Genomic DNA, 16,278 nt, shown 5'->3' with positions numbered 1-16,278 from the left:
TTCTAGATCCTTGAGGAATCGCCATACTGTTTTCCATAATGGTTGAACTAGTTTACAATCCCACCAACAGTGTAAAAGTGTTCCTATTTCTCCACATCCTCTCCAGCACCTGTTGTTTCCTGACTTTTTAATGATCGCCATTCTAACTGGTGTGAGAACCTGAGAGAAACAAGAAATGGGGAAAGGATTCCCTATTTAATAAATGGTGCTGGGAAAACTGGCTAGCCATAAGTAGAAAGCTGAAACTGGATCTTTTCCTTACTCCTTATACGAAAATTAATTCAAGATGGATTAGAGACTTAAATGTTAGACCTAATACCATAAAAATCCTAGAGGAAAACCTAGGTAGTACCATTCAGGACATAGGCATGGGCAAAGACTTCATGTCTAAAACACCAAAAGCAACGGCAACAAAAGCCAAAATTGACAAATGGGATCTCATCAAACTAAAGAGCTTCTGCACAGCAAAAGAAACTACCATCAGAGTGAGCAGGCAACCTACAGAATGGGAGAAAATTTTTGCAATCTACTCATCTGACAAAGGGCTAATATCCAGAACCTACAAAGAACTCAAACAAATTTACAAGAAAAAAACAAACAACCCCATCCAAAAGTGGGCAAAGGATATGAACAGACATTTCTCAAAAGAAGACATTCATACAGCCAACAGACACATGAAAAAATGCTCATCATCACTGGCCATCAGAGAAATTTATTAACATTCTTTTTATACACTTTTGGGTATATTTAAATATTTCCTAATGTAAACCTTTTAAAGATCTGACATAAAAATATAACAAAGTGATAATATTAAAAGCTACAGACATAACTTGAAAGGAGGAACCTCACTTCTTCCTAAGCCCATTATATACATGCATGGACCCAAGTAGAATTAAGTTTAAATGATGTATCATTTAACCATCTAAAGTATATTTCTAAGGAAGTCTGTAATTCTCCACAGTGAAAGATCTTTGATCTAAACTGTTCTTTACTGAAGTCTTTTTGGATATTGCTATCAATGCTTGTTTTACTCATGAAAAATCAATAGTAGTATATATATATACACACACACACATAATATATACACATATGTATATACATATATATACACATACACACACATATATATGTGTGTGTTGAGAGAACAGCCTCAAAAGAAAAAAAAATCAACCTCAGCTAACCATGTACTAATACCATAGATTGAAAACACCTAGAGATGAAAAGATTAAACCTCCCTTTTCAAAAGTCTCTGTAATTAGAACAAGTTGAGGAGAAAAATGCAAGGGTCTCAAGCAAATGAAGAAAAAAAATAAAACTTTGGGATGGTTCTGAGGTGATCAATCTTGGGAAAATGTTTTTGCTTATTTGAGGCTAATGAGCATCAAGGAAACAGATAAAAGTTTGTACACGTTTTTGTACAGTCTGTATTACCAAAGTATCAGAAAGTTAAAGACAAAGACTTTTCGTAATAGAGAATACATTTTTACATATTTTCATTTAAAACATATTGTAATTTTAGTGATAAGTTCACCACACAATAGGAGAACGAAGGGAGGGGAAACTACATTCACTTAGTAGCCATTATGTGCTAAGCATGTAATTTTTATGACAGTTTATAAACACTAGTATGACTACCTCCATTTTGCAATAGCTGAAAATAAAGCCCAGAGAGTTAGATGTGATTTTTAAAGTTAAAATTGAATTTAAAACCAAATCCTCCTTACTTTAACGACCATGTTTCTTTTGATATGACACCCTACTTCATATTTGAGTCCCTTTCCCCATACACCAGGCTTCTATCTTCTCTTGTAGAAAGATAAGGATCTAGAGCTTCATAGTATACTGATTGGTAATGATAAAAGGCCAAGAGAATGGGTTACAAATGAGACAAATCTATCTCCTCTTTCTATTAAAACTTTACATAAATGCACAGGTAAGGTATGAAATATGCTTTAATATTAAATACACATGTGAGCTTTTATTATACACCAAGCTTAAATGTTCATTAGTTTTTAGAATATAAGTAACAATTACTAAGAAAATAAACTTAAGACCAATATGATAAATATTATAGGTTACTGGTGCAAATAATCTAAGATGTTTACAGCTGTTTGCTTCATTATCGTAACAGTAAAACTCAGGGAACAATCTAAATGTCCAACAGTCAAGAACCGAATAAATAAATTATAGTATATCCATAGAGCTCAATATTATGGAGTCATTAGAAGAAGTCTGTTTTGGAAGAAAGCATTTTATAAAGAAACATGTACACAGTGTAGAGCTGCTAAATACAAACAGTATATATAAGATAAAATAATTATTTAAATATTTAGATCCATATATAAATATAAAACATTACAAGGTCAAACATCAAATTGTTTACCATATTTCACTTTGGTTGGGATTAAGGTTCTTTCCCTCCCTCTCTATTGTCCAAGTTTTCTAAGTCTTTGCAGTAAGGATGTATTGCTGACACCAAGAAAAGTATCAGTAGTCAAGCTGCCCTCTCAGGTATTGACAAAGTCCACTGCAGACCAGGGGAGCTTTGTTTAGTTAGTAACTTAGGCTTTGGGCATGGGTTGTGAGGGCCAGAATAGACTGAGGTGGGAAGATGAGGTAGAAACAGAGAAGGAGGGAGACTGGGAGGGTGGATAAAGGTCTGAGAGAAAAAAAATCCCTTTCATCTAAGTACCTCAACCTTCCCTGTCTCCCCTCTCAAAGTCAGGTTGTTCCAAAGGAGGGAGAGGCAATAAGGAATTCATCCAGGGAACAACAGAATACGCATCTATGAACAAGTGCTGATGTCATCCTGAGAAGCCATACATCTTAAGTATAAAAATAAAGTTTCTATAAAGTTGGTCACTCATGTGTAAGTTACTTCTTAATTTATTTATACTTATAATAACTACTCTACTCTGATACTATATTAGTATCTAAAGCAACCAAGAAGTATATTCTTTTAGTTTAGTTGTGGCTTAATAATCAACTGATTTATCATTTCTAAATTGTTTAAATATTCACACGCAATGCCTAACATAGAATACATTAACACATAACACTTACTGAATATTTGCCATATACTGGGCACTGTGCTGTGCTCTTTACATGGATTGGCTAGCTTGATTACACTATGCAAAATTTTTTTTTTGAGAAGTATTAAATATTCTGTACTTGGTATTACACATAAACCACACTAAAATGCCTTTCAATAAGTAAAAGGCATCATTTTAGACATGGGAAATTCTACTTAGATCACCATGGTTAAGATCAAAAATATAAAGTAGACATTGCTATGAAAGGTTATTTTTATTATTATCATTCAAATCACATCAATGAACAGATTGAGATTCAGAGATGAGAACAAGCTCACAATTAGCAAGTCTCAGAGCTGGAATTTAAATTCCGAAATTCTTACTTTAGAAAGGCCTGTGCATGTTCACTACTCTGTACCATGAAAATAATGGCAACTTTTAGGAAGGAGGGAAGGAACTCATAAGTAGAGTAGCAGAGGCTAGCAAAAGAGGACAAGCTGGACAATAACGAAATAAGAAATGAGATATGGAAAGGACAATAGTCTGAGTGAAGCCATGAAATGTGCTGGCATCACTCAGGAAGCACTCAGGGCTGTAAGTGAGCAAGTTCCACTCCCGGGTTGCATGAGCTGTGGGGATGGTGGAGCTATTTCCACGCCCCACCCCTTGGAACTTCTCAATGTCCTGGTTTCCTGAAAATTACAAGTCCTGTTTCAAGGAGGAGGAAATACACCCGGGGGAAAACCCTATTGAGCCCTAGGATAATGTTTGATGGAAGCGTTTCTAAGACTTGATAATATGATTGGAGAAGTGGTGAAAGGAAATTAGTTGGTCACTTTGTACTTTATGACAAGTAAGTATGAATATTCTGAATTACTAAATTGCCCATTTATCCTGTTTTATATCATGGTATCTGTCATTAAAAGTGTTGCAATAGAGACTCTAAAGTTACAACTGTGAAGGTTCATTCATCACACTGGAAGGGATGGCTTAGTGGCCAAAAACGCCAGCTTTCACCACCGTGACACTGCATCCAGAGCTTGACATGCAAGTGGCATTGACTCAGCAGCTCATTTCCTGAATATAGGTAGTTTCAGAGTTTACTCAGATGGGTGGAGGGTAATGTGGACAATGTCAAAAAAAACTTGCCTATCCTGCTGAATAATGAAGATTCCTAGAATTTTACAGACTTAGGATAGCCTACAGTTTCCTCAAAGCATGAGATATGAGAAAGCCCAATGATCTCCAGGATGATCTTAGAACTGATACTGGCCAGCCTTCCCTTTTTCATCAGTAGCTTGTACAAAGCTGATTTAGCCTTTCCCTAAACTGCTCCTCCCCTTTCAGCCATCCAATACTCTGACTGTGCTTTAGATGTCAGTAATAGTCTCCTTACTCTTTCTTCACCTTTTCTGTAATTTCTTTTTTCTTTCTTTTTTTTTTTTCTGAGACAGAGTCTTGCTCTGTTGTCCAGGCTGGAGTGCAGTGGTGTGATCTCGGCTCACTGCAACTTCCGCCTCCCACGGTCAAGCGATTCTCCTGCCTCAGCCTCCTGAGTAGCTGGGATTACAGGCACCCACCACCATACCTGGCTAATTTTTGTATTTTTAGTAGAGACAGGGTTTCACCATGTTGGCCAGGCTGGTCTTGAACTTCTGACCACAGGCAATCCACCCACCTCAGCCTCCCAAAGTGCTAGGATTACAGGTGTAAGCCACTGTGCGCAGCCCCCTTTCCCATCATTTCTTAATCTTAACATTTACACCTAAATCACTCCATTCATACACTTAATGACATGAACTACTCTTTCATTAATGAATATTTCATTTTTTATTGCTTTAGCAACTACTTTACGAACAACTGAAAATATCTGGTAGTTCCCAAAAATAATGCTACACTGTGTAAATCCAACAACTAGAATAATTCCATCTTAAAAAAAATTATATTTAAAATATATCGACTAAATGTGTATCAATTTGAAAAAGTCCTTATTTTAGTTATAATCTCAAAATCAACACAGCTCACATTTATTGGGCAACCACTATGTGTTACATATTGTTCTAAGCACGGACCTAGCAAGCTTAAAAAACAAAAAACAAACAGACAAAAAAAACCAGCCCTTTCCTTGCTGTAGTCTAATGAAGATAACAACTATAAACAGGTACTATGTGCTATAACCATGGTACACTAAAGTACCCTGGAAACTTGTTAACTCTCTCTGTGAATTCAGAGATGTGGCTTTGAGTAGGGACTTGAAGCTTCTTACTTCTAATTGCATAGTGTGACAGGGTCTGATTCTGCAGATCTAAGCTTCTAACTGAGTCTAAATCTCAATTTTGGGGGGCAATTTTAAAAAGGTGAGTGATATATAGTTAAGCCTGTAGGATTAGTACTATGAGAAACTGGAGGGATGACATTAATATTAACATAAGCTAATATTATTCATGTCTCAGGATCTTCACACAGGATTTCCTCCTTTACTTTTTTCAAGCTCGCATCAAGATTTCATCACCACATTCTTCATTCTCATGTCTCAGACATTATTCTTTCTGATATATATCACGCAATCCTCCTCCTTCTACTCTGAGTTCTCCTAGATGAGGTTGTTTCCATATATGCTGACATTCTCATTATGACAGTGATCTAGCCCTCCCCATTCTGGCTACCTCTGCCATTAGATCACTATCTCCTTTTTAAATACCCACTGCTATTTGTATTTGTTTATTTCCCACACACAATGCATGATATGGTCATTCTGGTAATACTTTATTCCTATTGTCTGGTTATATGGGATTTCTTTTTTATATTCACTCACATTTTCTTCTATAATTTATAAATATCTACATGTTTTATCCCTAACTTCTCCAGGTGATTATTAATTAACTGGACATGTAGCAATCTTTAGTTATTTCTTATAAAATCTCAATTTTCTGGCCCTAAATTTCCCATTGGCTAAATATTTATTTCTTCAAGAAGACTGCAGAACTATATACAAATCTGTCTTCTACGTTCAACATACTTTTGTATTTAGTAAGAGGCAATAAAGGTGAAATACAAAAGCAAGGAACAGGACTTGTTCCCACTGTCTTTGTTTAAAATGTCTTCTAACTAGGATTAGGATGGTGTGTGGCCAACTTGGCTACATCTAAAGTAGCGGCTCACCTGACTTGCGCCCTCTGGTGGTAAGAAAATACCCTCATGTTGTGGGAGAGCATCAACACCCACCACACCTAGAGGCTTGAGTACCTCCTTGCTTCTGTCTTGTTTATTTTATATAGGCTTGAGTCTTCCTTGTCCCTCTCTTCCTTTATTTTCCTTTTCTTTTTCTTTTCCTGTCTTCTTTTTAAATATCTGGACTCAGTGCTGATTTAGGTCTTTACAAATGAAGCTAGAGGATAAACTCAAGGAGGACAACAGTGTTGGCATTATGGTGTAAGCTTTGACTTAGTCACAAGAGAATATCAGTGTTTCTTTCAAGTGGATTGTGACCACCCATGTGCCATTTGTCATAATAATAAAACAAACCATGAGTAGGAAGGCATGCTGAGAGATTTTCCTCCACTAGCATAAAATATTCATTCAATATTATATTTGATAAATGTTATCTAAGGGTAATTGTCAAATATTCTGTACAAGTTGTTAACATTAGTCAAATAATACCTTTTAAGGATAATGTGAACTTCATTCTACCTAAGGTTAGAAATGGACAAAGATGAGCATTCAAATTCCTCTTTACTCAACAAATTCTGTGTTTTGTGTGTAAATACAAGTGTCTCTAAAAAGAAATCGGTATAATATTTATCTGCCATGAAGGTATCAGTAGCTGAAACACTATTTCACTTAATGTTGATCTGTGGTCTGAAAAAGTTTACTAATTCTCTAAACATGCCTGACTTCTGTCAATGCAGTTCAAAAATTTGCATTTTGATATCACCCAAATATAATTTCTCAGAAAAAGAGGAAATGTGGTATGGTTATCTGTACCAGCTTACTGATTTTTTTTTTTTTTCTGAGAAAAAGAACATTTCTATTTTTACTCTATGAGGAGCCAATTACTGTTCCTGCAGTCATGTATACATTCTAGGTTCCAGAAAAGGGCCTACAGAAGAATCAGATATTTTATTAAATTTGATTGAAACTATGTTTTCAAATACAAAACAAATTACAGCAAAATCTAGATCCATTAAATGAAATTTTAATACCTTTCCTCTCTGTTTCTACTTTCACATCCCTAGAGTCAGTTCTTGACACAACTGCAGACATAAGGTCTGACACGTTTTAAAGGTGTGATCACTCCTTTAAAACCTAAGTCAGACCATGTTGATCTGCTGTCAGTCGTTCTTGGCTTATATCAAAATCCTAACCATGGCCAACAACGTCCTACATGAGCTAACCCTGGCTACCTTCCCAACAACATTTCCTGCTAGTATCCTCATAATTTATTAATATTTAAGTGAAATCAGAGTAATATAATAAATCCTCAAAGACCTGTGTTCTGGAACACATCAAGCATGCTCCTGCTTAAGGACTTTGGTATGTGCTGTTCCCTCTGCTCGGAATGCTCTTCCCCAGGAATGGTTCTTGATTTGTGCCTTTACTTCATACAGATCTGCTTCTGTCTGTATCTTCATGGCAAGCAGAATCCACCACATACAGTAATGAAATAATTTTTACACATATATATTCAAGGTAAGAGAAAAACAAAAGCTGTTGCCACTCTTAGAGATTAGAAACTGGAGGAAGTTTGTACCATTCCTAGATCTGTAGGGGTAAGGGAGGAAACAGTGTTACTGCAGCCCGGTGAGAGCCTTAGCTGTTGGGGAAAGGATGCTGAGCAAAAGCTATCGATGCAGGAGAAAGGAGAAAGAGAGTAAAAGAAGAAGAGAGTAGAGAAGAAACACCATGACTTGACGTTTCTCTTATTCTCCTTCAGATATCCTACTAGTGCCAAACCTTGTTGGGAGCCAGTGTCAAAGGAACACAGGTGAGTCCATCTTCATTAGTCAGCCTCTCAGGGCCAGACCAGGACAGGGAAAGGCAAACACTGGGGTTGGTGGACAAATGGAGAATGGCCAGGAGAAGAACTCTACTCAAAAGGTCACCTCTCAAAAAAGATCTTCACCAATCAATCTAAAACAGTATCCCCAAAACAGTATTTCTTCAACCAATTTCATTATAGCACTTATCATTATCTGATATTATATTTTACTGTTTATTGGCTCTCTCTCCCACTAAGATGTAAGTTCTACGAGGGCTAGCACTTCATCATTTGTATTCATTGTTATATTCCTAAAATTTAAAACAGATACTGCTGCATAGGAAGGGTCCAATATTTATTGAATGAATGAATGAATTTAGTACTATCTCTGCTATTCAACAGTACACGTTTAATTAAAATCAGAGCACGTGATAAACTCTCAAATATCTGTAAGTGAATTATCCATACACAAGCCCCATATTCCAGCCTTTTCTATGTTCTAAAATATCTTTCTTGTTAACTTACCCTGTATGAAAACACAAATAAATTTAAATAAATTTAATCTTATGAAATATAAGTATACATATACATATATTTCATAAAACTTTCTTTTACATATTAAAATAGAGAAAGAGTTTCATCATTGAAGGAAGCATTAAAATGCAATGAACTCAACCTAGTACTCAGTACATAGACATTATCTACAATGGTCCTTTAAATGGTAGGGAGTAAAGAAAGAAGTAATTCCTTCTCCAAAGAACATATGTTCAAAATAATTACAACTGTTTACATGCATTTTTAGCTATGTTGTTACATTTATTGAAATATTTTGATAATGTTGAAAGGGGATGATTTTTTTGTCAACCAAAATGGGGCAAAATCCAATAAACGTTGGCAAATAATGCTCTATGAAATCCCACTTATGTTTTTATCTATTTTGCTAATACTGCAGAGAAAAGGAACTTACTATCTCAAGAACTGGTGACTTTGAGGAAGCTTTTATTATTATAAAAGTTTGGGCTTGGGCTTTTTCTTTATGTTAAAAAAAAAAATGTTGTTGTATCTCTTTAGGTAATACTTTCTTTCTTCCAGACCAAACATCCTCAGCTCATCAGACCAAATTTCATGTCATCTTTTTTGGAAAGATTCTTATCCCAGATACTCTCCTTTGGACATGGTCTCATCCATCAACTTTTCTCCTAAAGTCTAGACTTCAGAACATAATTCTTCGGCCTGACTGTGTTTAGGGCAGCATAGTGACTATCTGTTCCCCTCACCTGAACATTCTATGTTCCTTGATACAACTTGAAAGTACCAGTTTTATTGTTCTCCATAGCTATAATGTATTATTTACCTGCACCAACCTTTTTCTGTAAATGCTGTTAAACCATGTTTGTCAAAGCAATTAGCAAAGTGCACATTGTTCTTGTGCTTAATCTGTCATCCCAAAAGCTGTTTGGGTTTTCCATAATGAAGTAATAAATGCTAACATAGGCACAATGGACTGATACAATGATTGCCAAGAGACAGAATCTAATCAACAGAAGTTAGTCATACATACACCTAACTCTCTCAAAAAGCTTTCAAACATGTCAGCATTTAGGACAGGAATTATTCTGCTGATGACATTCCAAAAAATAACAGTCACTAAGGACTTACCTGCAGCAACTATGATAATATCTGCCAGCTGCGTATGAATCTTCAGTTGTTCTTTGGGGGTGTATCTGTGAGCTATTGTCACAGTTGCATCACCTGGAATACAGAAAAATTTCTATCAATGATTACTGAACTTTTAAAAATTTTACAAATGCTCTAAACCTACAAGAGTTTCACTTATTTCCTAAGAGTAGAAAAGCTACTTTGACATGACTAAATCACATTGAGCACAAAAGCTAGACCAGAAAACCAAGAGGAACCAAAATATTGTACCCTTCAATTAAATGAAAGGAAAATCAAATGAGACCAAATCAGGGTAAGTGCCAATCATCATCGGAGAGCTATGAGTAGAGTCCCTGAAACAAAGAGTTTGAAAATTCTGTGTTGACTGGTTAATACATTAGGATACGGGATACTCACTGTCTTCATAATGACAGGCAAACAAATACTAAAAGCAACAAGATAAGTGAACAAAAAATGGGACAATATATTATGGGAGCATAACTGAGAGATTAATTCTGTCTTGAAAAGGTGTCTGGGAAGGATTCCTAAAGGAGGAAATACATTTTTTAGGTCTCAATGCATGAGCAGAAGTATTCCAATCAGGTAAGGAAGAAAAAGGCATTCCAAGCTAAAGAATAGTAGGAAAAAACTAACCAACTTTGAAAGTGGGTATCTAGAATATAGCGAAATTTTTTGTCATAGGTTAAGGTACATCACAGGAAGTTTTTATATGAAAACCTTAGGGAAGTGATGAATGAACAAGAGAGGCAAGAGACTCCAATATTTAAAGTGTGAGCCATGAAAGGGGAGTGAAGGAAAGTTGGTGGTAAAGAGCAGTCAAGAGGACTTCTGGTAAGAATGTGGCGAAGACTGCATCTTGTCTTCTGGAAGATGTGCAAATGCTACAGTTAACCAAAACAAGAAAAGTTACATGATCACCACTTTTAGAAAAACCAGAAGACCTAATTTCTACAGACTCCAAAAACATGTTGAGAGTTACCAAAAGCAGCAATTAGTAGATACCACAGGGAGAAAGGCATCTAAGAAATGAGGAGAATGACAACAAGGCCGGCAGTGGCATATCTCTGAAATTGACTGCAAAAATACACTTCTATGAAAAGTTTATCCCAAAGTGCAAAAAAATATAGCTTTCCTAATTGGGGCAGTGAGAAAAGAAATAAAGACAGAAGAGACTTCCGGGACCCAGTATAGTTTAGAGTGGGTGGGAACACATTTACATAGAGGGGCTATTTTAGAAGAAAGCAATCTGACTCTGTGGAAGTAATAAAGGAGTCAGAAGGCTGCACAGGACCTCCTCTAACCCCCAGCAGAAGTGTCCTGTAAATAGTAGATCTAAAAACAATCCAACTCATTCAATGATGAGTAATAAAAATGGATGTGACACAGCATCAACAAAAGGATAGTATGTAAGGGCAAACCCAGGGGAATTTGGGGCGTGATGAAGCTGTTCTGATTCTAGTGGTGTTAGACTAATTAATTTAATAGATGACTATATGCATTTGTCTAAATTAATGAAACTGCACACCAAAAAGAGTAAATTTTACCATATGCAAATTTTTAAAAATTCAATAAAAAGATACATTTAAAAAGTGTCAGAACCAAGACAAAAGGCAAAATAAAGATAAAAAAAATTAAGAACTTAGCAATGTACCAATAAACTCAAAAAAAGTCATGAAAAAGTTGAACATTATGACCAAATATTATACAAAAATATTTATTTATTTTTATGTGTTTTTAACTTTTATTTTAAGTTCAAGGGTACATGTGCAGGTTGGCTATATAGGTAAGCTCATGTCACGAGGGTTTATTGTACAGATTATTTCATCACTAAAGTATGAAGCCTAGTACCCATTAATTAGTTTTCCTAATTCCCTCCCTCCTCCCAACCTCCACCTACCAGTAAGCCTCAGTGTCTGTTGTTCCCTTCTCTGGGTCCATCTGCCCTCATCATTTAGCTCCTACTTATAAGTGACAGCATGCAGTATTTGGATTTCTGTTCCTGCATTAATTTGCTAAACATAATGGCCATCCACGTTCCTGTAAAGGATGTGATCTCATTCTTTTTTTATGGCTGCATAGTGTTCCATGGTGTGTGTGTGTGTGTATGTGTGTAGTGTGTGTGTATATATACACACACACCACATTTTCTTTATCTAGTCTACCATTAATGGGCATTTAGGTTGATTTCATGTCTTTGTGACTGTGAATAGTGCTGCAATGAATGTGTGCATGTGTCTATGATAGAACAATTTATATTCCTTTGGGTGTATGCCCAGGAATGGGATTGCTGGGTCCAATAGTAGTTCTGTTTTTAGGTTTCTAAAGAATTACCCTGCTGTTTTCCACAATGGTTGAACTAATTTACACTCCCACCAATGGTGTATAAACATTCTTTTTCTTCCACGACCTCGCCAGAATCTGTTATTTTTTAACTTTTTAAATAATAGTCATTCTGATTGGTGCGAGAAGATGGCATCTCATTGTGTATCTACAAGTGATTCATGTAAAAAAATGATAGTAAAGGATTTTATAGCCAGTCAAATCTGCCTCCAAGATTAAAAGTTGCAAACAATTTTGAAAATGCAAGAACTCAGGAAATATTGTTCCCATAAGTATTTCCTAAGGAACATGCTAAAAGACACAGTTTACTTAATCAAAATATGTCTGAGGAAACTAGCAAAAGGACTGCTAAAAGTTTTGATTATAATTATAGGACCAAGACTTTAAAAAAGTGTGAGGATTGGGGTGACAAACTGCTATGGTTTGAATGTTTGTCCTCTCCCAAACTCATGTTGAAATGGAATTGCAATCTAACAACATTAAGAGGTGAAACCTTTAAGAGGTGATTAGGACACCAGTCCTCTGCCCTCATGAATGGATTCATGCTGTTATTGCAGGAGTGGGTTCCTTCTAAATGAACAAGTTCAGCCCACTTCTGTCTTGCTCTTGCCCTCTCTTTCCATTCTGCCTTCCATCATGAGATGATGCAGTAAGAAGGCCCTCACCAGATGCTGGCACCTTGATCTTGGACTTTCAACCTCTGTAACTGTTCAGAAATAAATTTCTATTCTTCATAAATTACCCAGTCTATGATAATCTGCTATGGCAGAACAAAACAGACTAAAACGCAGACAAATGTAAATGGTCTTTGCTTTCACTATGCAGAAATAATGCAACTAACAAAATTAGACTGAGAAAGGGCAAAGATGAGAAAGTTTGTTGATTCCCTAATATATAATAATAGGAATCAACAAATGTTTAAAAGCTGACCAACCAGATAATAAAAGTATAAGAATATTTAAAAGTATAAAGTAAAAAATTAAAAAAATATATTTTCAAATAATTTTTATGCCAAATAGCAGGTCAGAGACAAAAGAAATGTAATGAGGGGAGAAAATAAAAAATTTTATCATTTATTTATTTTACTAGAGTATCAGTAGCCACCCTATAAATAAATAGAGAATTAAGAGTACTATATAATGTTGTAATTATTAAGGTAAGGAAAACCTTCTTAAATATTTTTTAAATGCACAAAGAAAAAAAAATGTAAAAAAAAAAAACAATAAACAGAACAGAAAATAATAATAGTTGTACCATATATATTTATCATAAAAACAAATATACATTTCCCTAAGTCATTTATGTAAAAGAACAATATTTTCAAATTGACTTACAAAGCCAAATCTAATTATATGTTTTGCTAATTCTATACAATATATATTATACACATAAAACAAAGTTATTCAGAATTCAGAAATGTTGAAAGCAAACATGTAGCAGGAAAATGCCAAAAAATAATGCTTTTTGTCAAACAAAAAGTCAGCACTAAATAAAACAAAGAGGCACACATTACAAAGTAAAAGAGTGATTCAAATAAAGATAGAAAAATAATAAATACATAAGAAAAAGAAATAGAATTCTTATAAGCAGAAATTACAGGAGATACATACAGAAACAAAATATATTGTATTTGTTTAATTTATTTTTGAATAACTTTCTCAGTTCATGACAGATCAAGGATACAGAAAATGTCAATAACTTAACTAATGATAGATATATGACTATATCAAACTCACAAAATAATACATTTTCTTCTCATGCAAATGGTATAAACTTGGTTACAAAGAAAATTTAATACCAAAAAGTAATAATTAGATAGACTATAATTTTATTTGATTACAACTCAACAAAATTATAATTATTGACAAAATCAGAAAAAAAATCCTTCATAAAGAGACCCTTCTATTGGAAGTTTTTAAAAATTCTATTTTAAATAATTATTGGGTCAAAATAAAAAAAATTGCAAAAGTTTTAGAAAGATTTGTAATGAAGACATTTCATATTAGATCCTATAAAATAAATATAGAAATAAATATGTTAAAAAAAATTGTGGACAAATTATTATATCAATAAAACAGAAATAATAAAATGAATCATTTAACTTCAGAAATTAAAGAACAATAAACAAATGAAACTAGAAAAAAAACTATAAAAGTTAAAATGTATTTGATAAATCTAAAAAACTAGACTACTATAAGAAACATTGAGATAATTCTATAAATTAATCAAGTAAAAATCAAATATACAGAAGTAAATCGCTTTCATATATAACATCTTAGAAAATACATTGTAAGAAAAGGCCCCATTATAATAGCAGTACAAAAGGTAAAATACTTAAAATAAGCTTAACAAAAAATGTGCAAAATCCATGTAGTAAAAGAAAATCTCCAGAATAATACCAAAATAAGACCAAGAAACTAGAAAGATAAACCACGTCCTTGGATGGGAATGTTTAATATCATAAAGATTAGAATTCTACCTATAGTCATTACAAATATAATTAAAGTCCAATAAAAGTGGACTTTTGGAAGTAGGTAATTTGATACTAAGTTTAATATGGAAAAATAAAAGATAATCAGGAAAACTTTGAAAAGGAAGAACAATGAGAGGCAACTAGCAGCCTTTTTTATTTTAGTTGGTACCACCTTCTGCCCAGTTATTTACAGTAAAATTCTAAAAGTCTCCTTGGTTATTCTCTTTCTTTCACTCACTATAAACCATCAAGAATGTCGAGTATATATTTACAACCACCCCAAGGTTATCAAAGTTATAAAACACCCACCCATCTCTGCTTTAGTCCTGGTCTCCTACATTTGAAAACGTTCCTTAATACCTTAACAACCCACTCAAGTGTTCTCTAATTCCAAATGAGAGCCTCCCAAATCCCCACCAAAAAAAAAAAAAAAAATCAAAACCAAAATGAAACTGAAATTTCCCATTTCTATCGGTACTGATTATTTCATCAAGAAATTGACAGAGACATGAAATCCAGTGATTTGTACACACATATATGTAACAATCTGTAAAATTTCAGGCAAAAGAAAAGTATATCAGGATAAATTTCAATCTGCATGGAAAACCCTTGTAGGTAATTTCATTCCCTTTTCAATACTATCAGGTTAACTTGATATTCCTCAGTGAGTTTGACTGTTGATGTCTATGGAAACTTATCAAAGTCATATTTGAACTTGATTGATCAGAGTTTATGACTATACCAATACCAAACCACGGAAAGGCATTCAGCCTGTTATTCGGAAGACCTGATGATGAAGAGAGGTGAACCAAACAGCTAAAAGCAAATGTGTTCAAATAATACCTCAGACTCTTCTGACCTTTGCTGGTGAGCACCTGAATGCCTGTTCCTGGTCCTGACACCTAGCTTTCCTGTTAAACCTATTCTTATTTAACTCATCTTCCTTGGCATGTGAAAATTCTTGTCATTCCTATATTCAATTCTTATTGTCCATTAATTTTCTTCAACTAATCCTCTGGCTTGCTGCACCTATTTTTTTTCTGTCTTCTCAGCTTTTTCCCAATGGCAGCTAGTACTAGCAAGTCGCAGCAGGTACTCAAGAATGATGCGTATCTCTGACCTTCAGATGACTTTTTCCCACACTCTCAGTTATATCCTTCTAGAGTGCATATGAGAACGGTGTGTGCTAGGGCCTCATTTTCTATCACACAGAACTAGATAAGCAGAGTCTATAAGTAACTATTTTGTGCCTAGTGTTTTACAATATGTTTCTAAGACACAGGAAGAATAAAATACAGTTGTCCCTCAGTATCTGTCAGTATCTGGGATGGACTGGTTCCAGGGCCCCTGATGCACTGGCAGATACTAAAATCCACAAATGCTCAAGTTTCTCATATAAAATAACATAGTATTTGCATATAACCTATGCATACCCTCCCACATACTTTAAATCATCTTTAGATTACTTATTACTTAGGTATTATAAGTAATACCTAATACAATGTAAATGCTATATAAACAGTTTTATACTATTTTTATATTATTTTTGTTGTTTTAATATTATTTTCTCTAAATATTTTTAATCATAGACAGTTGAATCCACAGATGTGGAACCCACAGATACAGAGGGCCTTCTGTACTTAGACTCTATCTTCTAGAATCTTAGAGTTTTCTTAGAAATAAATAATTAATAGATAGACAAAATGTGTTTTTTTATTGTATAAAAATCTAGATTCAACCAAGAATCATCAACTAGGACCCACCTGAGCAGTTTT

The 16,278-nt window shown here is 34.4% G+C and overlaps 1 protein-coding gene and 1 long non-coding RNA gene across 12 annotated transcripts in view; one reads left to right on the top strand and one right to left on the bottom strand.

Moving 5' to 3' along the window:
- Nucleotides 1-16,278, bottom strand: part of MTHFD2L (methylenetetrahydrofolate dehydrogenase (NADP+ dependent) 2 like) — a 190,133-nt gene that overhangs the window by 63,365 nt on the left and 110,490 nt on the right. For all 11 annotated transcript variants that reach the window (XR_012093364.1, XR_005236377.2, XR_012093365.1 and 8 more), the window contains one exon: nucleotides 9,670-9,762. Coding sequence is in view for 7 of the 11 variants with exons in the window: in XM_073017408.1 (XP_072873509.1) it covers nucleotides 9,670-9,762 (93 nt within the window). In the remaining 4 variants the exon portion in view is untranslated. The remainder of the gene's footprint in view (nucleotides 1-9,669; nucleotides 9,763-16,278) is intronic.
- Nucleotides 2,405-9,633, top strand: LOC140711994 (uncharacterized). The gene is made up of 3 exons (XR_012093366.1): nucleotides 2,405-2,869; nucleotides 7,966-8,016; nucleotides 9,103-9,633. It is a non-coding gene; the product is annotated as an uncharacterized lncRNA (long non-coding RNA).

Source organism: Chlorocebus sabaeus, chromosome 7 (genome assembly GCF_047675955.1).
Source record: "Chlorocebus sabaeus isolate Y175 chromosome 7, mChlSab1.0.hap1, whole genome shotgun sequence".
NCBI lineage: Eukaryota > Metazoa > Chordata > Mammalia > Primates > Cercopithecidae > Chlorocebus > Chlorocebus sabaeus.
This window is presented reverse-complemented; position numbering and strand designations above follow the sequence as displayed.